The 22,707-nt window shown below is 35.9% G+C and overlaps 3 protein-coding genes and 1 long non-coding RNA gene across 10 annotated transcripts; 2 read left to right on the top strand and 2 right to left on the bottom strand.

Annotated features, from left to right (window-relative positions):
- Positions 1 to 548: 548 nt before the first annotated feature.
- On the bottom strand, positions 549 to 5,296 carry LOC113307770. 3 transcript variants are annotated; one of them, XR_003339317.1, is made up of 4 exons: positions 4,987 to 5,296; positions 2,589 to 2,761; positions 1,359 to 1,435; positions 549 to 1,093 (listed from the first exon to the last, which is right to left on the bottom strand). It is a non-coding gene; the product is annotated as an uncharacterized LOC113307770 (long non-coding RNA). The 3 variants fall into 3 exon arrangements; XR_003339316.1 differs by lacking the exon at positions 2,589 to 2,761; XR_003339315.1 differs by lacking the exons at positions 1,359 to 1,435; positions 2,589 to 2,761.
- Positions 5,297 to 9,076: 3,780 nt separating this feature from the next.
- Positions 9,077 to 12,019, top strand: LOC113313756 (14 kDa zinc-binding protein-like). Of its 2 annotated transcripts, XM_026562547.1 has the most exons (6): positions 9,077 to 9,217; positions 9,356 to 9,472; positions 9,690 to 9,837; positions 10,348 to 10,465; positions 10,569 to 10,661; positions 11,890 to 12,019. In XM_026562547.1, the coding sequence occupies exons 1-5, from the start codon at positions 9,183 to 9,185 to the stop codon at positions 10,634 to 10,636; spliced, it is 486 nt and encodes a 161-aa protein (XP_026418332.1). In that variant the 5' UTR covers positions 9,077 to 9,182; the 3' UTR covers positions 10,637 to 10,661; positions 11,890 to 12,019. The 2 variants fall into 2 exon arrangements, with proteins under 2 accessions (XP_026418332.1, XP_026418331.1); XM_026562546.1 differs by lacking the exon at positions 11,890 to 12,019 and having other exon boundaries at positions 10,569 to 11,141.
- LOC113313758 lies at positions 11,176 to 13,166 on the top strand. Of its 4 annotated transcripts, none has more exons than XR_003342020.1 (4): positions 11,180 to 11,780; positions 11,890 to 12,101; positions 12,380 to 12,527; positions 12,682 to 13,166. XR_003342020.1 is itself a non-coding variant. In XM_026562548.1 (2 exons), exons 1-2 carry the CDS (start codon positions 11,688 to 11,690, stop codon positions 12,001 to 12,003), a joined length of 207 nt encoding a protein of 68 aa, XP_026418333.1. In that variant the 5' UTR covers positions 11,176 to 11,687; the 3' UTR covers positions 12,004 to 12,342. The 4 variants fall into 4 exon arrangements, 1 of the variants encoding a protein (XP_026418333.1); XR_003342021.1 differs by having other exon boundaries at positions 12,657 to 13,166; XR_003342019.1 differs by having other exon boundaries at positions 12,380 to 13,166.
- Positions 13,167 to 13,791: 625 nt separating this feature from the next.
- LOC113313755 (nucleoside diphosphate kinase-like) lies at positions 13,792 to 14,986 on the bottom strand. Its single transcript, XM_026562545.1, has 4 exons — positions 14,926 to 14,986; positions 14,576 to 14,778; positions 14,200 to 14,464; positions 13,792 to 14,028 (listed from the first exon to the last, which is right to left on the bottom strand). Exons 2-4 carry the CDS (start codon positions 14,775 to 14,777, stop codon positions 13,818 to 13,820), a joined length of 678 nt encoding a protein of 225 aa, XP_026418330.1. The 5' UTR covers position 14,778; positions 14,926 to 14,986; the 3' UTR covers positions 13,792 to 13,817.
- Between the last annotated feature and the right edge of the window lie 7,721 nt (positions 14,987 to 22,707).

Below are 22,707 nucleotides of genomic sequence, written 5' to 3'. Positions count from 1 at the left end.
TTCAGAACATGGTATGTGAATGAAGATTACACTAACATGACATGTTGAATCAAAACAGCAAGCAAAAACTAAAACTAAAACATGAAAAAATAAAACATAAACATGGAATTGAAACTGAAAAGAAGACAGGACCTAACATAAGCATGGAAATAAGACTAACATAAGCTAACTAAGCATGGAAATACTAACTAACAGGACTAACCTAAACACTAACAGTGAACATGAAACTGAACATTGAAATTGAGAACCTAAACTAACAGTGAACATGAAATGATATTGAAATTGCAATTGAAACTAAAGTTAAACCTAAAACTAACTGGATATGAACCTAAAGGGACATCAACTATCAGTGAAACTAACATTAAAAGTTTGAACTAAATTGCATCAGTGAATTAACAAAACCTAAAGCTATCAGTGGCATTGAAATTAAAATATTGAGCATCAAATTGAAACATTAAACTAAACTGAGATTGAAATATGAAATTAACAGATCATTAAACTGAGATTCAAATTGAAAATTAAACAGAACTATGGATTGAAATTGAAAATTGAACTTGAAGAACCCTAAAATTGAAATTGATTGCTAAAAATTAAAATTAACAGTATCCCAAATTGGGGGTAACTCGGTTCAACCAAGCACAAAGTTTATCAACACCCATGAACCCTATTTATACATGCAATCAAAAACCCCAAAAATCCCCAAAAAATAGTAAATTAGTGTTTTAAAATTAATCCTTACCAACTCTCTGAATCCACTTCAGACTTCGACCCATGCTTGTATTGCGTCTTCTCCTGCTTTTCCATGTCTCCAATTGCGTTTCTAGCTCACTTATTTCATCAACCCCTAAAACTAGGGTTTCAGTGGGAAGAATAGGTTGAGGGGTTGATGTAATGAGTGGCTAGGGGATAGGAGAATGATGGAGTGTAGTTGTTGGATGATTTGAGAACTCGTGGTGGTGGTTGTGGTGAAGTTTCCTTCGGCTTTGATTTTTCCATACCACATTCTTCACTTCTTTTCCGCTAGAGTTTCCTTCGGCTTTTTCCGTGTCTTTGCTCTTTTCGCTCTGCAACTCATCTAGTCTTTATTTCTTACCTAAAAATGCAAAATCAAGTAAAATAAAATATTTATCCTTGAGGAGAGTAAAATACATAATTCATTACAAAAGGGGAAATTATGGTATGCAAAATGGGATAAGTGCTAATAAAATGATACAGAAATAATGCAATATTTGGCACCTATCATATATCCACCCATACATGTATATAAATATTAACCCACGCGTAGGTAATGGGATATTCACATTACCACCATAAAAAAAAAACTCCAGTAGAACTTAAATATAGTATTTAAAACTCACTTGGAGTTGATTCGCATTTCCTCCTTCTAGAGATACGAACTTCCACGGGCTTGTCTCAAGTTCTAGAGAAATTTAATCTGACAAATATTTGTAAATGGTGATTTTATGATAAAGGGAAAAATGATAATTTTCACGGATAAGGAAAAAACGGTCGTCTTATAAATCATCTGACTTAGCTATAAATTGACTATCTATCCAAGAAAACACTTGAACTTTGAAGAGGCGCGATTCAATTGCCAAGATAAACACATAGACTTAGGTTCGAGGCGAGTGTTGAGCCTCGCTAACCTTGCTGGGATAGCTACCTATGAAGAGCCTCGCTGCCCTTGCTGAGGGTTTTTCCTTTACATGAGTGTTTCGTTATTGGATTCTAGAATATAAATCTCCCTTAAACGCGGGAAAATGATTATATATCCGCCCATGTATGTCTATCATATGAACCATCTTGTAAGTAATGAGATATCCACATTAATAGTATGAAAAAAAATAAATGCACCAATTAAACTTAATTAAAGTGTTCGAAACTTATTTATAGTAGTCATATTCCCTCCATCTAGATATACGAACTTCCACAAGCTTGTCTTAGGTTTATGAGAAAATTAATCTTGCAAACATTTGTAAATGATGATTTTATGATAAAGGTTAAAATGATCATTTTTACTAAGAAGGAAAAACTAGTCACCTTAGAAATCACCTGATGTACCTCAAGATTGACTATCTATCCTAAACAACATTTGATCCTTGAAGTGGCGTGGTGAAATTTCCAACACAAACTAATAGGCTTAAGTTCGACATGGGTGTTATGCCTCGCTAACCTTGCTGGGCTCGCTACCTATGCTGAGCCTCGCTGCCGTTGCTGAGGGTTTTTCCCTTAAATGATTGTTTCGTTAATAGATTCCATAAATTAAACCTCCCTTCAACGCGGGAAAATGGTTATATATCAACCAATGTATGTCTATAATATAAACCCACGCGTAAGTAATTAGATATTCACATTGATACTATGAAAAAAATAAAAGCACCAACTGAACTTAATTAAAGTGTTCGAAACTTATTTGGAGTAGAGTCAGATTCCCTCCATCTAGATATACGAACTTACACATGCTTGTCTTAGGTTTATGAGAAAATTATTATGAAAAAAATTGTAAATGATGATTTTATTCTAAAAGGCAAAAGTATCATTTTCACGGATAATGGAAAAACGGTCATCTTAGAAATCATCTGACTTACCTCAAGATTGTCTATTTATCCTAAACAACATTTGAACTTTGAGGGGTTTGGTGCAATTTCCAAGACAAACTAATAGACTTTGGTTCGCGATGGGTGTTGAGCCTCGCTAACCTTGCTGGGAATGGGATCACAATCTCTGTTGAGCCTCGCTACCCCTGTTGAGGGGTTTTCCCCTTAATAAATGTTTCGTTATTAGATTTTATAAATTAAACCTCCGTTCAACGCGGGAAAATGGTTATATATCCAATATGCATGTTCATAATATGAACCCACGCGTAAGTAATAAGATATTCACATTAACACTATTAACAAAATGAAAACACCAATTGAAAGCTAAAGTGCTCGAAATTTATTTGATGTAGAGTCATTTCCTTCATCTAGAGATACGAACTTCCACATACTTGTCTCAAGTTCATGAGAAAATTAATCTGGCAAACAGTTGTAGATGATGACTTTATGATAAAGGGAAAAATGATCATTTTCACGGATAGGGCTATCCATCCTAAACAACACCTGATCTTTGAGGGGGCGTGGTATAATTTCCAAGGAGATGGTAATAAACCTTTGTTGCTATGGTTGGTATATCGTCGATCTAAGGATAAACCACATGGATGTCTATAAAGATTTAATTGATCTTCCATTAAGAAAGAAGTTAAGAAACATAGAAGAAAAACAAATGAGAAAAGGATAGAAAAAATGATTTGAGTTTGATGCATATTTCCAAAGGGGTCAAAAGATATAATACGAAGGGATATAGTACCAACTCCCATGAGCCAAACCAGAGTTCGACAAAAAAGACTATCCAATTTAGGGCCAATCCTATGCCGACATCATATGATAATTCAAACTCAAACTAGTGAAAAAAGTACTATGACAAGGATTCCACAGAAGGAGATATATGACTATACTAGGTTTTGGGGGATATAACTTCTTATGATCAGAATGACCAGCAAAGCAAAACAGGGATGATAAAGACTTAACATTTATCATCATAAATGATGTATGAAAGGATTTTAAAATAAAATTAGCAGACAAGACTATACTCTTTTACATCTTACAGACAAGACAAATCATAAGAGATGACGAAGGAAAACAAAAAAAACATACTTTTAAGAAAATTCAAGCTGAGTCAACTATACTATCCTGACGATAAATCAAGGTTAAAATAAGATTTTGAATTATTAAGAGAGAAGGTGGTGTGTAGGATAAAGAGTCCTAAACTATGTTCAAATGATACTTGCAAGTGCACAAGGTCAAAAGGCAGTGAGTGAGCAAGTGGCGTTGTCCACAGGGACAAGGTGGGTACAAGATGTTGTTTTCTAAGTGATTTCCTAAAGAGTTCCTAGCTGAATTCTAAAGGGAAGTGATGGAAGGTAACTAAATTAAGTGTTTTGTGGAAGAACTAAGGCCTTGAATCAACCTATGGTTCTTAACTACAGCATCCTAGTTCTTTTGGTCCTTGTCCCATTGGTATTGGACAGTGATGTAAGTTCTAGCTTGCATTTATTCCAGGGATCAAGTAGATAGGCTAAAGAGGATCATACCTAGAGCTCTCTAAGCCTAACACTAGTTGGCTAGTTAAAGGTCAACCTAATGTTGGTTTAGAGCCTAAGTACTCCTATTTATCTTAGGCATGAAAACCTACAAGAACATACACAACCAGCAATACAGTAGCTTAAGAATCTAAGGCTTCATGTAAGCCTCAGTGAAAAGGCTAGAACATGATCAAAGGATGTTACTAACTAGCAACATTAACTAATAGTACCTTGACTCAAAATAGGATATCAATTGTGAACTGAACTTGAACTAAAAATAAGAAACTATCAATTAAACATGAGCATGTAAATCAGGACATGGACAAGGATCAAACAGCTAAACATAAACTAAACTAAAACAGATAGTTTGATATATGAAATTGCAACAAGAACTAAACATAATATACTAAACATCTAACCTTAACAGAAACATGAAACATGGAACATGAACATGAAATTGCAACAAGAATTAACAGAGCATCAACTTGGAGTTGGGAATTAAAAGATACATTAATCATTAAATTGAAACAGCAACATGAAATTAAACATGAAACTGGAAAATGAAAGATTTCAGAATTGTGTAAACATGAAATTTACTGAACTAGCATGTAATTCTTATGAAATTTATGATAAGAACATGAAAGCACAACATGAAATAGAAACTTAACCCTAAAATCTAAAGCAACAGTGACATGAAATTGAATTTGAGATTGAACTTAAAATTTTACTAAATTTCTGAGCTTGGGTATCCAAGACTGTCCAAAAAAAAGACCCAAGACTTCCTTTATACTTACAACCATTCTAACCTAAAAAGCCCCAAAATCAGAATTAAGGTTTCCAAAAAAAATCAAAATTAATCTTACCTAATTTCTGAAAAGCACTCAAAACCTCCAACCCATGCCTCTATTACTCTTCCCGCTCCATGTCCTGCTCCAATTACTTATAGCTCATCAACCTGTTTCACCAACTTCACACCTAGGGTTCAATGGCGTGAAAATGGGTGAAATTAGTTGTTGAGGAAGATAGAGAATGTGATAGTGGTGATGGGTTTTAGTTGTTAGAAGCCATGATGGCTTTTGGTGGGAGTTGTGGTGGTGGAGAGGCGGTAGTTGACGGAGTTGGTGGTGGAGGCATGGCTTCTGCAGAGAAGAAGGGGAAGAAACTGGTTTTTGGTCGATGGGATTTTGGGGGTAAGGTACGTTTGGCTAGAGTTTTGTTGAGGGGAAGATTTTTAGACTATGGTGTCGAGCGAAGCATCTAATGTTTATGTTCGGTGAAGGGAATCCGTAGGATAAGAAGATAATGGATTGATCCAACGGTGATATGGAAATGGATGTGTAGAGACCGTTGGATGTGTTATACATCAAAACTGACGGCGAAGATCGGGGTTAGTTGCTCTGATGTTATACAGGAACATCAAAGTTTGATGAAGGATGATGATGCGACCGTTGGATGATGGAATGGATCCAATCTGACGGCTAAAGAGGGAAGCGGGTTTGGGTTTGGATTTTAGGCTTTAGGAAATGGGTTTGGGTTTAGAAAATGGGTTTGGGCTTAGACAATCTTGAGCCTACTTCTTCTTTAAGGACAATTTCTTCCTTTTTAAGCCCACTTCATACCACATTCTGCACCTCTTTTCCGCTAGAGTTTCCGCGGGCTTTCTCCCTTGTCTTTGCTCTTTTCGCTCCGCAACTCAACTAGTCTTTATTTATTACCTAAAAATACAAAATTAAACAATATTAAGTATTTATCCTTGAGGAGAGTAAAATACAAAATTCATTGTAAAGAGCTAATTAATGGTATGCAAAATGGGATAAGTGCCAATAAAATGATAAGAAAATAATGCAATATTTGGCACCTATCAGAAGGCCTGTGACAGACGGTGACAAATAACCTCAAAGCTAAGAGTTTGTCACTAGTCCAAAAGAAATCAAAAGCCGGGAAATTGAAAAATATATGCCGTTATAGAAAGGATATGAAGAGAAGTCACATGCAACAAATGCAAAGGAATAAATGAATGTAGAAACTTTCATATTTATGGAGGCTTTTTGTAGAGGATAAATTCAGAGTGAAGACAAAACAGAGTAGACAATACCCCTAAAAATGCCTTGCAATCACAATACAATTCCTAAAGATGCTAAAATTTCTTCAACTAAAGTGATGCGCTGCAAAGATGATTATTTACATTGAATTCACTATTTTATATGGAGGATTTTTTATTCAAAAGCCTTTCTACATCCAGAAAAGGCTAAAACCTTAGATTTTTTCAACATGAAAAAGGAGGAGAAGCAGCAATTGGAAAAGAGTGTCAAGGCTAGAATTCAGATAAAATTGGAAAAAACTAGGCCTATATATACATCTATTTTTCTCAGTGAGATGCCGTCAGGCATGGATTATTTTTACGCAAGAAAGATAAAGGTAAAGTACCTTCGAAAGAGAGGAAAGGGCCACTATGAACAGGCGGAGAAAAAAAAAGAGTAATAAAGGAGATGGCATGGACTGACTTCAAGAATCATCAGTCTTTTAAATCAAAGGTTCAGAAAGATATTTTAAGAATATGTTAAATAAATGTGTTTAGGTAGATCTTTATTAATTTTGTGTGCTTAAAGGTATAATTTCGACTTGTATGTTTAACAACTAACTTCTTACTGTGTTTGCATGTACCTACCTAGTTGAGTTTCTATATTATGATGATTCTGCTAAACTCTCTAATTCTGAATCTATTATGTGTTATGATTGAAAACTATTTGGTTATGTAGTAATTTAATTAGTTTGGTTCTAAGTCTATGATTACTTTAGTTTCTAAAAATGATCTATATTTATAGATCTTGGTGTGCTAAAGATTTAACACATGGAATGAAGCAACAAAGCCAAAACCTGTATCATATATCATGTCTATTAGGTCAGAATCACTAATCTATACGGTTGAGTTTACCGACTAACATAACACATTTAGAAAATTCATGGAAATTTAGATTAAGAAAGATTAAAAAAAAACATAAACAACCACACAAAACATTATACAAGCGCAAACCAATCTAAATACCCAAGCAAGCATATATCTAATTTATTAATTTAGAAGTACAAATGTAGGCAATAGATGAAGTACTTCTAAAAATAAAATTTTATGCAATAGCCAAAATCTAAAATCGTTTGATTTGATAAAGAAAGAGAAGAAAAAAAATTATCATTCAACTTAAATAGCGCAAAAAAAAATAATAATAAAGAGGATCGAATTGATGATATACAAACTAATTGCTTGATAAAACCATTTTTAATAAAGAAAACTAAAAAACAAAACAAAACCTTATTTCCCATGAAACAATATTGATTACAAGTTGAAACTAATATGAACTGAATGGTATCATGATTCTCCCCTTCCACAAAAACTCTCCTTCAAGCTAAGGATTCAACGCAAACCAAAGATAACTCAGAGGTCATGGATCTTTTCGGAGATTTCGATTGAAAAAAATGGATTTTTTAAAGAGATAACAAACAAAAACTATCCGTTAGAGTAAAAAGGTAATTTTCGTTTTCCATAACCTACTGCACAAATTGACTCAAAAGATTTCATAGTCTTATTATTATTTAATTTAATAATTGTTGAGCCAGACAAGTGTGCTTGTTTTTTGCTGACTCGGCGTTTGAATCTGACTCGGCTATTGACACGGGTCGAGTCAAATGTCAGAATGTTTTTTTCCTTTTTATTTTGAGTCAGATCTGACTCACGTTCTGACTCAGACTTATCCCCTGGCTCGGACCCATTTCAGTCAGGAAATAAAATGTTTCTGACCAATATAGTTAATATCGGATACCGGTGTATCTCGTCTGCGATCGATATACTGATACAACTTTGTATCTGGGATATTATCGTTGAAATATCGGTGCATTATCGGTTTCAAATTTTATACCTATAATTATTATAAATTTTTTTCACACATTTTATGTTAAGATATAATAATTACCATCAATTTCAGGAGAAGATTAATCAAAACAAAAAATCCTTCCTTCCAGATAGATGAGGTCGACAAAAATAACTCAAATTGAGAAAAACGATTAATAACCTATTATGGTTAATCCCTATTCCCAAGTTGGAAAAGAATTTACACCATGTTTTTTTACTCCTGACTCATCTAAGGATCTGACTGAAATCACATGACTCATCTGGATCTGACTCAATATGTTTGTCTTGAGTCAGATCTGAATCAACTGACTCAAGAATAAGTGAATCAGTGGTTTGGTCCCATGAGTCGGGGATATTTTGTTAGCTGACTCAAACGGGTCCGAGTGAGGAGTTAGTTCTGAGTCAGATCTAACTTAAAATACAAAATAAACGATCTGACTGCTGACTCGGAGCGAGTCATGGATTGACTCAGACCCAGACGTCGAGTAAGCTGCAAACAAACAAGGTCTTAATTTGTTGATTCTAAAATTCATATTCCGTAGATGATTTTTCCCGCTGAAGAACTAAAATTGAATTGAGGATTTATTGATTTCCTTCTCCCGAAAGACCGAACTACCCCCATTCTTCACCAATAATGGCTAAAATATCCTCGTACCGGAAATTTCGGTTAACTCGTGTCGGCGTATATCGGTCGATATTATTGGGCATATTTCGTATCGCCATATATTCTAGTTTTCGTATCGCTCAAGCACCAATACCGATAATATCGGCCTATACGTCGAATATTAACTACACTGCTCCTGGTTCAGGAGACCAAATCATTAACTCACGTACTTTTAAGTCAAGTGAGTCTGATTTGACTCAGAAAAAACACAGTCTCAAATCCAGATGAGTCAGGTGATATCAATAGGATTCAGGCCCCTAAGGTGAGTCACGAAAAAACAAACAAGGACTTAATCAAGTCACGGTGGAGTCAGACACGAGTAAGAAACAGCCTCGAAGGGTTTTAGGTAACCTCTTTGGTCTCCAATTGGACCAATTTCTATCTCGTCGTCTTCCTTACTAAGAGTGAGGCCTGAGGAGTCGGAATGAACGAAATTGGTAGATAGTGTGTTCATCTCCGCTTATTCACTTAAAATCAAAAGGACGATTTCCATGGCGGCGAAAATCAACTCCTTTTCACACTTTCTGTAAACTTCTTGCTCTCTTTTTTTTCCTTTCATTTATTTGTTAATTGATAACTTTTTTGTATTCATTTGTTTGGGAATGATTCTTCTTCTTCTTCTTCTTCTTCTTCTTCTTCTTCTTCTTCTTCTTCTTTTTAACAGGAACTCTGGATCATTACGACAACTTATCGTGTCTTCTTCTTCCAAGAATTCGATTGTCTTCGGAGGATTCCCGGCAACAACTCAAACAATTTTTCCTCCTTTACGAACTCGAACCAGGTAATCTCTCAATTTTTGTTATCTCAATCGAAACACCATTTCAACATGTAGACTACCAGGCCAGATTATTGAGATTTTTTTGTTGTTGTTGTTGTGAATTTTCAGATCGCTATGTCGTGTAAGTGGTACAAATGATGAAGAAACAGCTGCTAGCTCAACAAATTTTGAACTATTAAGCATTGATACTGTGTCAATTCCACGATTTTCCTTTTTTCAGATTTGACAAAATCATATCCAAGGAGATACCTTCAACCATAGTGTACGAGGATGGTAAGGTGTTGGCATTTCGTGATATCAATCCGCAAGCACCTGTGCATGTCATAGTAATTCCCAAGTTCAGGGATGGACTAACAAAGCTTGGAAAGGTATTTTATTTTCCCTTTCTCCTTGGTCAGCACACAAGTTCATATCATGGATGGTACTTTGTAGTTTGTAGCCTAATCTTACTTATATTAATTTGGGAAGAAATTTTCCCTCCCATGGTATAATGAGCATCAGAACGTTCATGTTTTAGCTTTTGGATCATGTCTGTGTTGACTAAATTTCCTCTATGTCCCGACTGTCGGATATTGCGGTGCCTTTTGCGCCATTTAAGTTTCGTGCACCTGAAAATACTCCCACAAACTATGTCTTGGGTTTCATTTTATACTGTTATAATGAGGGTCAGAACTGCTGCTTACCTTCCATTGACACGGGATAATATGCTTCCCGCTGACCCTGTCAAGAAAACATTCTTCAGTTTTGAGTCGACTTTTGATGAATGAACAGTTGCTTACTATATACCGTTCATTTTTGTGATAATTTGGGTACCTTATATCTTGTGTAATACTCATTACTCATCCTATATACTCATTACTTATTACTCATTACCATAGGCTGAACCAAGGCACAGTGAGATACTGGGTCATCTTCTATATACTGCAAAGATGGTAGCAGAGAAGGAAGGCATCTTGGACGGATTTCGTGTTGTTGTCAATAATGGTCCTGGTGGCTGTAAGTATTTATTCACACCTCTTAAATTTGTTAAGTTTTGATAGGATTCCCTTTGTTGTTCAGTGTTTTCCCTGCAGAGGCATGAATATATCTACTTCCACAGGTCAATCTGTTTATCATCTGCACTTGCATGTACTTGGAGGAAGACAAATGAAATGGCCACCTGGTTAAGCATCCTTGCGGACTTCTATATTAGGCTCGTTTATCTTACTTCTTCTTAGATTAAAATGTGCTTATCTGTATTCTTTTATTTTCTTCTTTTTTGTCACTGTCAGTTCTGATCAAACGTTTTTAGTGATTTTCATTTCCAAATAATCTATTAAAATGCTTTTCAACGAGGGATACATTTTTCTTCAACTAGTTATAGAGAAACGTTTTGGTTTCTTTCGTAAGGGGAAAGATATGGTATATGCCTTCCCACTTTTACACAGAATCGACTCAAGTTTGATTTCTGCTCTGCTACACTTTCTTCAACTAGTTATAGAGAAACGTTTTGGGTTCTTTCGTAAGGGAAAAGATAGGGTAATGGCCTTCTCACTTTTACACAGAATCGACTCAAGTTTGATTTCTGCTCTGTTACATTAGTGGTGTATTAAACGAGACAATGAAGCATCTCCACATATGAGCTGACAGGAGCAAATGGCTCGTCGACTACCTAGGGCTTAGCATAATGCTATCTATGTTAGACTGATGGCTAAACATAGTTCTGTACTTGGTTCCAGTTCTTTGGTAAGTAAATTGTGATGGCATTAACAAAAGAAAACAGGCAATCCTGTAAACCTTTGTTACCTAAATCACTGATTTTGGGCATTCCTCTACTCTTCTGCGACCTACAGTAACTTTAGGAGCAGCAGCGTGCTCTGCTCTGGATACCCCCTCCACCCTGTCGTTACTTCAAATTAGCCTTGTGTTGCTCCTCAAAGGGTTTGGGGAATGTAGACTGAAGCTCCCTTGAGCAACTCCTAAACAAATTTCTCTGCAGTTTTATGGCTATACTAGAGCTTGGTGGTTGCTCCAATCGTTATTTGTGGTGCTATTATAAGTTGATGGTCCTTCCTTATCCCATGTATATACCAAATTTTAGAATCTTATCTTCTTTCCCATAGAAATAAATATAGGAAATACCACAGAGATGAACAAAAGTTGCTGAAACAACCAGTAATTCAGAAGTTGTACACCAAAACACAGAAAGCTCACGGAAGGAGGAATTTCGGATTGAGGAATGGATAAAATTCCAATGATAGCAATTCCAATAGTAGGAATAGTTGCAGTCGCCGTGACTTTCTATGCAGTGAGCTTTAATGAGATTCGCGAGGCATGAAATACTGAGTTGAATACTTACATTTTACTTCTCAAAATGCAAATTAGTGTTCTGTATAGAGAATATAGTGAAGTATATTAATTGGGATGTTGTATGTATGCAGAAATCTTTCAAGGATTATGAAGATTCAGAAAATGATGGAGCATTCAAGTCTTCATTGAGTTCCAGGGAAAGAAGAGCCAGAAAAAAAGCTGACAAACAAAATAGAAGGAATTAGTCATGACCACATACAAAATACTATAGCTCATTCTGCAATCTTGCAGTCCCTTGATTATTTTCTTCCGTTGGTGTGTTTGTGCTTGCAATTGTGTGGCTGTGAGTTCTTAACCTCTCCGTGTATTTTACACTTTCAGTTCGTGGAGTTTTTCTTTGTTTTTGTTGTTGCCGTAGGAGAACCATATGGCGTAGAATAACCATATGGATCAGTTATTGAAGGTTTTCAATCTTTGGCTGCAGTATCAATATGACATCCGGTGACAGATTTATGCAAGTGTGAATGATGTCATGTTACTGTTCGGTTTTAATTTTACTGGAAATGCTGTTCTGAGTATACGTACATCAACAGACAATTTTACTTGTTCCCTTACATGCAGATCCGTCTTTGATTTGTTAGCGTTGGACATCTGGAATAAATGGGAAATTCCATATTCGTCTATTCCCGTATTAATCTTTGGATACCAGTTAACAGCATTTGGGTTGTGGTGGTGGCGGTACGCTATTGTCAGCCCCCTCAGCATCAAGGTAAAATCTTGTTCGGAATTAGTATTTTTATTCGGAATAGTCCTAGTAATCTTGTTTGTCGTTTCATTTTGTGTTTCCTACATGTTCCATATCCCAAGTTAATCCACATTTGTCCCTGATGTACTACAGCCATTAAGGTTTGGTATTCATGCAGTAAATTATAGTCTTCATTGCGGAACAAAGTAACAGCTTCATCCCCATTCAGAGAAATGAACCAAGGGAGAACAGAAGTAACATTCATCGGTTACCTCCTCCAAGGGGTGTCCTTACGACAAAAATTGATGGCTGGCTCATATGATAATAATGTTACAAAATCTGGTGGTATGGCTGGCCAAAAACATAAGATAAAATAAATAAGTCCACAGAAAAACCAGAAACACAGGCAGGTACTTAACCAACAGTGTATCCCTCAATTTTTCCCAGAGTAAAACATATTGTACCTGCAAATTTTAATCTTCCCAGTATTGTCGTCAGTGCATATGCAACCATCTCCATTGTTCACTATTTGTACCTGTGGGAGAATATGACGCACAAGCATGGCAATACCAATACCAATACCAAATTCATATTCATCAACTCCACTTGACGAAGCAAGCCATGCCTCGCTGTGAGGAAATTCAGAATTTCTTACCAGCTTAACCCTAACAGAAAAGGATTGTATAAACCAAATTGTGACCTCAAATTTCAAAAACATCAACCTGGACATACAATAAACTGGATGAAATCAAAGACATTTGCAAACCTTTTATGTAAAATGAATTACGCTCAATAACGGATAACAGTTCACCCACACGTTGTTTTTGGAAAGCCAGAGGCCTAATTAGGACGAATGTAAGATCTTCCTTGTAGTAAATGTCGGCAAAATTCCTGTAATAACATACTAAGAGTATATAAAACATAGCAAATCCAAAAAACAGCTTCTTCTTCTAAGCCTCTACTCCCAAAAAAAAATGGGGTAGGATAGAAAGGATACATAAGGGCTTCCCGACTATGTTGTAAACCTGCGCTTAGGCATGAGGAAAAATTTTAAAACTCAAAAATCAAAATTTAGTCACTCTTTGGCGCTTTGGGCGCCTTTTTTCCTAGGCAAGCGCGCATGATGCCTTTTACAACATAGCATCCTGAACAGTTGCCCATCTTGGTACTGCTCTCGCCCTTTTCTAAGGAGATGGCTGGTATTCAACCCAACAAAGGGTGCACGAGGACTTCCCTAGCGGTCAACCATCTTGGTACTGCTCTCACCCTATCACCGACCCTCTTTTAGATAAAACAATGAGTAGAACCGGAAACTTACGGTGGAACGGTAATATAGTGCTCCAATTTCACTATGTTTTCCCTAACATCGTCTGTTGGGCCAGATAAAGTGCCATCAGGGAATGCACATGCCAGGTATTTACTTGCCTCTACTTCTTTTCTCCAGGTGAAAAGAGAGTCACTAGCAAACCACAATTCATAATCTTTTACTGCACTTCTAAATGAATCACTGGTGTAAGCTTGTAGCCTGTTACACAAAATGTTCAATTCATCATTGTGTCAGAGTAAGACTCAACTTCACCAAATTTTTGGATAAAAATTGTGGTGTTGAATAGTTAAAAGTACTATCTACAGGAAAGCAGTAGAATTATACATTCTAATCCAAATAAGAGATATTAAATGTGGTCAAGAACATAACCTGCCAGGCGCCCAAATGTTAAGTGTTTTCGTCACTGATATTTCTGATGTAAGCTGAAGAACCTTTTCGCAGGTAAAATATGATTCATATTCTTCTGATGTAAGCTGACGAGCCTTCTCAATAGCACCTTCACCTACCAATATCATGGCAATAAATGGATAGCAAGTAAGAAGATGCAGCGTAGAATCACCGGGACAAGGGTTTCTACCATCCCTGTCGAAGTGTGTAGTAAGAAATTTTTCTGATGCGCACATTAATCTCATCCCTGAAAACACAAACAGAATCAAATAACTATGAATTGAGAATGCACGGCAAACAGCATGCATGAAAATTAAAAAATTAAAGATAAATAAATATACATGAATGGTATACTTACCCATGATGTCCAAGCCGATCCCCTCAATTGCCGTCAAGATCTCGCCAACAATTCTATCCGAAGCAACCGAAATGGGATAGCACAACAAAAAGGTCCAATCCTCCTCCGTCTGCGTCATATCTTTTACCATCTGTCCATGTCTTTTTTCACTGTTCTTCGGTACTGCGAATCTGAATCTATTTTTCTTCTCTACAAACGCCATCCTGTAAATATACATCAGAAATCAGATGATGAGATTCACATGATGACATAGTAGCATAGAAAACCCTTTTTGCAGACCTGGTTTAACTTTTAAATCCCATTGAAACCAAATCCAAACCAAACCTAAAATATCTTAAGTCAGAGATTACCTCGTGAGGAATGATTCTTCGTCCCCTTGGCATGTGAAGATTATTCGCGACGGCCGTACGACCCAACATCCGAATACATTGTTCTGTCGAAAGAAGAAGAGGAGTATATGATTGAGTCACAAAGTGTTACGAGGGTTTCAGTTAGGTGCAGCAAATGCCGGGAGATCGGTCAGATGGTAAAAGATATGACGCAGTACCGAAGACCAGTGGACCAGTCTGGAAGCACTACATTTTGCAGCACAGCTGAACATCATGTAATTATAGTCTACGTAAAGGTTTGTAGAAAATTTTGTAACTTAGTCCACGGCCACGCCATCGATTGACAATGTCCAGTTCCAGCACAACGCATAGGTAGGAAAATTTTGTGGCCACTGTTTAGCTAAAAAGGCAACTGATAAAAACAAAACAACCAAATATTCATTTTATTATTTATTTTTAGACTTCATACATATACAAAGTGCATATATATACTATTTAGATGGCTTTATACATCAAGATTTTGGTGGAGGGAATCAAACACAAGAAAAGAACAGCCATAAAATACATAAAAGTACATTATACATCAAGCCCTGTCAACTCCGATACTGTACTTACTATTTTTGAGCGGAAAGCATTCCCTCCCACATTTATTTTTGATCCCTTACTTACCAGTCCAACATCACCACATTTGTTTTACTGTTAATTAATAGAAAAGGCAAGTGGACTTCTTTAAACACTACTAACCTAAACACATCGATGTTGATTTCTTTTGATGGTCATAAGTTCATAACTACAGCTAGATGAAACACACTCCTTGCTTGATATCTACAAAAACCAAACAAACAGAAGAATAAACTTCATACTCATTTTCAGTACCAAATGTGAATCCAAAGAAAAGTACTGATAACCAAAATCAAACATGTGTGGCACCTTATTAACTTGCGCTGCAATGATTCTACTTCTAAGGTGTGTTAAAGATCTTCCTCACATTAACCTTTTTTTTTTCAGATGCAAATTTGCTGGTATTAAGAACACACAAATACAAATAATTTGATAACTACTGTGTAGCTCATACACAGCTATACTAATGCTTGGTTATAACAACCCCACAATCACAATGCCTATAACCTCCCACCATGGAATATTAAGAAAAAGGTAGACCCATATGGGGATAAAGGATAGGGAACAACAACAACAACATGACCATGAGGATGTAAAAGCTTGTTACGTAAACCAATGCAGCCGCTCAGTTTTCCATCATTGCGCAATGAAGAGCATCATATATTACTAGATTATAAATTAAGAGCCTTTTCACACATCTCTCGCTAATGATAATAATAACAGTAATAATAATTGAGGAGAAGAAGAAAGATGATGATGATGACGATAATGACTATGAAGTGGAGAATGTAAAAGCTCTTAATGGAAAGCCATGCAACTGCTGATCAATGTGATATTTCCATCATAGGGCAAGTTTACCAAATAGTGTGCGAAAACAAAGGAACAGTAATGGAAGAAGCAAAAGATAAAATATAAGACATCAAAGATTCAAAATGGTAAATCAAACATGGAGTGTCGAAACCTTGCCTTGTTGGCTAGTTTGGTAAATGTAATGCACAAGTGGAAAACACTTATGCTGGATACACTGCAAATCTCAAGAGGATTAGCACAAAATTCTCCTAAATGAAGTAAATATTCAGTGCAATTATACACAGTACATTAGGAGGTCGAGTTTCAACTCCATCTTACTGCAAGTTTAATTCGAACTTCATTACGGAATACTCTATTATAGTATAATATACAGTAAAAGTTTATTTACGGGTTTTGTTACCTGGTGAATCCATACCAGAGTCAACTATTGGTATGAGAAATAAAAAAAAAAAAGAGATAATGTAGAGAAGGCATATATTCATGGATTTTTTAAATTTCTCTCTATACAAGTGTAATTTTGTCTTCTCCAATGAAAATTCACATTATCTCTCATATTTTTTATTGTTTTTTATAATTTTCCATGCCAATGATTGGTTCTTATCTTGTGCATGTATATGCAAGATGACAAAACTATTTACCTTCTTCCTTGATCTTTCTATACAGGTAAAAACACAGTGCGATCTAACAAATTTAAGAATGCAAAGTTTAATCCAAACTTAATTATTGTATACTCTGTTATAGTATACAGTAAAAATCTATTGGGAGTAAAGACACGTCTATTTCCTTGTTCTTTCCATAAGGGTGTAAATACACGGTGCAATCTAACGAATTTCACACTCATGGAAATATGGAAATCTATATTATCCTTGAGCACATAACCAAGTAGACACATACATACAAACTTGTAGTTTCAACTCAATTAAGTGAAAGTAAATGAAACATTTGGTTTTCTACAATTTTACAACTTGATTCTTAGGCTGAGTCTAGTGGTTCTTGAGAACAAGCCTTAAATGCTGGAGAACAGTTCCAAATCATCAGCTGATAATATAAATAAATGATGCCCTCGGATCTCATATCTATAATAAACCATTCACGGTATTAGCAAAGAGTTTTAATAACAATCCTTTTGCCACCACCATTTTAGAGAGAGAATGGTGGTGGTTATAGAAAGCTCCATGCAGCGGTCCAAGAAAATCATCTAAACTTTCACCGGGAGCAGCATTTGCAGCCTTCAAATTCCCTATGGAACATGCTATCTATATTCTTAACTGGGAATGCTTATTGCAGTACAATCTTAATGTGCATATCTTGGATAACCGATGCATAATCAATATCTTTTTTAATACTTATATAAAATGTTCTCTAGTTCACTTCTTTCAAGTACAATTTTTCTTTCACACTCTTCACAACAAAAGGGAAGAACTAATTAAATATTACTACTAATTATCAAGCAGGACAAGAAGGACGGACAAGATGGTGAGAGTTAACTATATTACTGAAATTGATACTCTGACAACTACATGTTAGTTTGATAAATTGCTGCATATATGGTTGGTGTTATTTTGCAATTGCCTACATAGTATGTAAGCTGACCATAAAGAAAGATGAACTTCAGAGCATAAAAACCCATTTCAAGATCAGATTCCGATATGATCAGCTTAACTCTAAATATGCAGTAATTATATAACTTATCGGGCAAAGATTTCTACATCCAATATTGCAGTAGAAGAAGATTATTCTTTTGGGTTTTTAAGATCCACTTGCACTTCGGAAAAACAAAGCATAGCATCACATACACAAAAAGAAAAGCATATTACACAGCTAGAGAACGTGGGATGAGTGCCAGATGCTAGCAGTTGGCGAGAAAAGGTGTCAGTCTCTAAATCAAGAAACAAGGATCAAAACTAGTTCATACCACAGTGTAGTGTCCTTAGATCAATAACTTTAAATATCATTGATAGTCGAAACTAACGCATTTTACTGCAAGCCTTCACACCTCTCATCATGGAATCTTAAGAAAAGGTAGACTGACACGGGGATAAAAGATGGGGAACAACCACCATGATGATGATGATGTGAAAGCTTGTATGAACACCCACGCAACAGCTAGTCAAAGTGAGTTTTCCATCATCGGCAATGAAGACGAAGACGAACACAAATTACGAGATGATAAATTAAGAATAACTAAGAGAGCTAACCTGCAATTGACATCAGAAATCCTTGCAAAAAAGATTTACAACGTTGCACTTCCAGACAATTTTTACATCCGATGATGTTGAATCACATCTTCCTCATCGAGTCTTTAGCTCAAATACGCAGTCTTTGACTCTTTGCTCATAATATCCTCCTCTTGTCCCATGAAAATTGACATCCTAGTTCGTTTTCCTGATAGAAATGGAATAACTGTTATTTGTGCACAGAGAATGATGTACTTAGCTAGATAAACTTGTAAAGAAACTATAAAAATAACTTCCTTCCTTGAGAAAATAACTTTAACTGCCAATAAAATTTCAACAGAACGTCAAACCACACAAAATGTCTTCTCAGCTTGCTACCAGAGCTAGTTTACAAGACAAAGATCAAAACCGTGGCTGTTTATGTCAAATATCTTTCATAAAACAAAAACTACTTCCATATCCAATATAGACACATACAGACAAAAAGCATACCGCACTCGAATAAAGACTTGATTCAATCAAATGACCACAATCAAATGTCCAATGAACTAAATAATCTTCAATTTATATTCGTATTTTAGATTCTTAGAATGCAAGAGAATAGTTCCACAACATCATTGAAGATCCATAAAACGACAGTGTAGTTGATGCCCTCAGATCTCATAGCTATAATATATCATTCACAGCATATCAGCAAATGAGTTTCCATAACAAGCCTGTCATGAACCTTCAAGAAAGAGAGGAAGGAATAGACGAAGATGGAGAGAGAAAGAGATAGGCAGAATGAGAGATGGTGGTTGCGGCTGTTCAACCACCATGCAACTGTTCAATAAAACTCCATGCAACTGTTCAATAAAGTGAGTATTCCGTCATTGAGAAAAAAGTGTCTAAAGACTCTTAACTAGGTCAAACATTACATGCAGAACTTTGTCAAAGACAAAATTCATCCAGATTTTACAGATCTGAAAAATAAATTTCGCTTAAGCTAATTAAAAACTAAAATTATGTACAACTTAGTGACAAGTTTATGTGGTGATACAAGAGCTTACATTTGGCCTGATTCGATTTATTTGATCTGCATCTCTTCCACATACAAGTTGAGTTTGATCTTCCCTTTGAAATACTAATATACTTCCATTCTCTTTCTGGGCATACCTAGGCAGAGTACTCGGATACGTTTTTTCAAACTTACACGCGTGTCACTTGGATTCTGTAGACATAAAACACTGAAAGGAAAAAATCAAGCTGCATGCTCATAATGAACTAACTGCTTAATTCATTTGAACGAACAGCACTAGAGATATTTATCAGTTCCGAGACACTACTAACATTTCAACCAAATGATGGTGTGAGTCGTAACACATCTCAACCACAACTTAGAACGCATTATGTAACTAAGTCAAACCAATCAAACTGAGACTCGATAAGTAACACTGATATCCGATTTCTAATGCCCTCAGATCGTGTAGTATCAGACACTCATTGCTCAGTGTAAGCTAAAGGTTATCATTAAGAGCCTTCACACATCTCGCCACAATAATAATAATAAACAAGAAGAATGATGATGATGAAGAAGAAGAGGAATATGAGAATGTAATAGCTCTTAATGAAAATCCCTGCAACTGCTCGTTAATGTAATAGCTCTTAATACCACCTACCCATCTTTAGATCTGTATAACCCATGACCATATATTTTGAATTTCCTCCGGATATTCTTGTTCTTGTAGCTGGACATTAACAAAAAGAGTTACCGTTCACGCAAAAAATGAAAATTGACCTTATAAAAGGTCCTGTAATTTTTTTTCGCACATGACCCTTTGAGACTCAGGGCCGGCTCTGTTCTGAAAAGTATGATGATTCCATTATGTGGTGATGAGTCTGGGTGTTGGTGTTTACTACCGTACAGTGAGTTTAGAAGAAGAGACCAAAAATAAGATTTTTTCGAAAAATTGAAAAGGATTAGGAAATATAGTTATGACTAAAAAATCGGTAACTTAAGTTTCGGCCCCAGCTAACCTTAAAAGCCAAAGGAAACAGACTTCCACACCGGGGTGCAGCTAACTCTAAATGTCAATTACAGAAGGTGATACCTCAAAGCTTTTCCTTTATTTAAAATAAGCTCTATATGTAGCATGTCGCAGTACAGGAGGTGCATGAAACAGATACATTACTATACCATATTAGTAATGGCAACAGAGATTCCACTGAAAAAAATCAACATTTTGTTTGGTCAATGGAGAAGGCAAAGCGAGACCAAGAAGAACTTCCTCAAACTCATATTCACACAGAATTGAAGCATCCATGGCAGCACTCATTTGTATACTTGCACTACTGTAATCTTTAGTTTTAAAACTTGCAGTAGCTTTTTGAACATAACGAATAGCATCCCAATATATTTATATAAAAAATGAGAAAATTACCACATGTGGGATGCTATAATACCTAAGATATCCTTTATTGGTCAAAGTCTTCGGAATGTACGATTGATTTTGAAAATCTTCCAAAAGTAGGAATGACTTTACATAATACCTAAAATATCCTTTATAGCCCGATGTCTATACACGTTTATAGCCTGATGTCCATATATTTTGACCGATGTCCACATATTTATAGACTGATGTCTACATATTTTATGAATATATGTCTAGATTTTGAAACATGAATGACTACACTTATCCAACATAATATTATGCCTAAATTCTGGATGTCTACATATCTTTTACATGTAATGTCTACACATCGACGTGGCATCAGTAAAAAAATGGTGGAGTCTCAGTCAAAAATAAACTTACTATAATATCAAAATAAATCAAAATACTATTTATGGAAAAATCATACAAAGTTTTTGGTTGGCAACCTAGCAACAAGATGGGTACCAACACCCTTTTGAATAACAATTCCTAGTCTATAAAAAAATAAAGCTACCAAAACCACTAGTAGCGTCATTACTAATTAAAACAATTCTTCAGATGCTTGAAAAAACACAAAGTATCCTCACCAAATTCTCCTAAGGTAGAGAAGGCTAAGACTCTCAAACCATGGGCATGAGAAATACATTTGTCCAAGTATTTAGTGTGTTTACGTGAAACCGCACTAGATATAGCTTTCCCGGGACAAATGAGTGAATTCCTTCACCAGTGGAGGGAAAGACACCTGTGAAATCCAAACATCTTGTCCATTTTCCCAATTGAGCACAAAAATATCAGCAGGTTTCAAATCGTTGTCATCATCCGTCAGAAAACCGAGAGAAACTTTCTTACGCGCAGGCACACTAACTTTGTAACAAATGTCAGCGATTACATCACGAACAAGATCATGTCGAAACTTATGGCCTATATCTTTAACACAATGAAGCGATCGCAAGACATGTCCATGGTTTTTTTACAACTTGGGCACAAACCATTCTCAACAAAAAGTGGGATGCCAAGACGATAACAAAGCACAATTTTGAACTGTCTAGGTCCAAGGCACTAATTGAACCCACTAACGGGTACAACCAATAAATAGTCTAGATCATGCTTAAAACGATTTCACTGCCACAAGATGGAATCTCTTGCAAACATAGAAAATTGGTCTGAGATTTGCTTCTTAACCACATCAAAATAAGTGACTGCCATGGAGTGTATGGAGGGGTAAAAGGTAATCCACATACCTGGATGAATCTCTGAAGTGAAAATCGATAAACAAAACCTTTGTCCGTTGAGAATGAGTTACCAATGATAACCTTCTGGACCGAAGTAGTCTGACTCTGAGAAGCAAGGTAACAGTAAGTGCTGGTGTCAGCCATGGTGTAAATTCCAAGTCCACCATCTTTTATAGGCAAGGTAGCTAATCACTATTGTAAATGACCAAATCCTACACCATCACCCGTGATTAGTAGTCTCAAATACTTAAGTAAATGATCATCAAAAAGGTCAGTGGCTGGTGGCTGCAGGATTGGTAGTACGCATTGCAAATTATAGTCTAGACACTCCTGTGCAATTGGGAAGTAATATCATCTCACTTTGGGGGTCTCTGAGTTTCTTGATAGCAGTCATTAATTAAACAGTTTTATTCACCCTGCTCAACATCATATCACTGATAAAGTTCAGATCCAAACTCACAGGTCCACCCAAAAGTTTGACACCGTTAGAAGGTCTACCAATATCAGCTGGGAAAACACCATTAGCTGTGCTTTCGTAATCAATAGAAGGCC

The sequence above is a fragment of the Papaver somniferum genome, chromosome 9 (assembly GCF_003573695.1).
Source record: "Papaver somniferum cultivar HN1 chromosome 9, ASM357369v1, whole genome shotgun sequence".
Taxonomy (NCBI): domain Eukaryota; kingdom Viridiplantae; phylum Streptophyta; class Magnoliopsida; order Ranunculales; family Papaveraceae; genus Papaver; species Papaver somniferum.
The sequence above is the reverse complement of the archived record's forward strand: the minus strand, read 5'-3'. Positions and strand labels throughout refer to the sequence as shown.

Coding starts and splice junctions, on each gene's coding strand:
- LOC113313756 (XM_026562547.1), top strand. CDS start 9,183: ATGGCGGCGAAAATCAACTCCTTTTCACACTTTCT. Junction 9,218..9,355: donor AACTCCTTTTCACACTTTCT/GTAAACTTCTTG, acceptor TCTTTTTAACAG/GAACTCTGGATCATTACGAC. Junction 10,466..10,568: donor CAATAATGGTCCTGGTGGCT/GTAAGTATTTAT, acceptor CTACTTCCACAG/GTCAATCTGTTTATCATCTG.
- LOC113313758 (XM_026562548.1), top strand. CDS start 11,688: ATGGATAAAATTCCAATGATAGCAATTCCAATAGTAGGAATAGTTGCA. Junction 11,781..11,889: donor GCTTTAATGAGATTCGCGAG/GCATGAAATACT, acceptor GTATGTATGCAG/AAATCTTTCAAGGATTATGA.
- LOC113313755 (XM_026562545.1), bottom strand. CDS start 14,777: ATGGCGTTTGTAGAGAAGAAAAATAGATTCAGATTCGCAGTACCGAAG. Junction 14,465..14,575: donor GATCGGCTTGGACATCATGG/GTAAGTATACCA, acceptor TTGTGTTTTCAG/GGATGAGATTAATGTGCGCA. Junction 14,029..14,199: donor AACATTTGGGCGCCTGGCAG/GTTATGTTCTTG, acceptor TTTGTGTAACAG/GCTACAAGCTTACACCAGTG.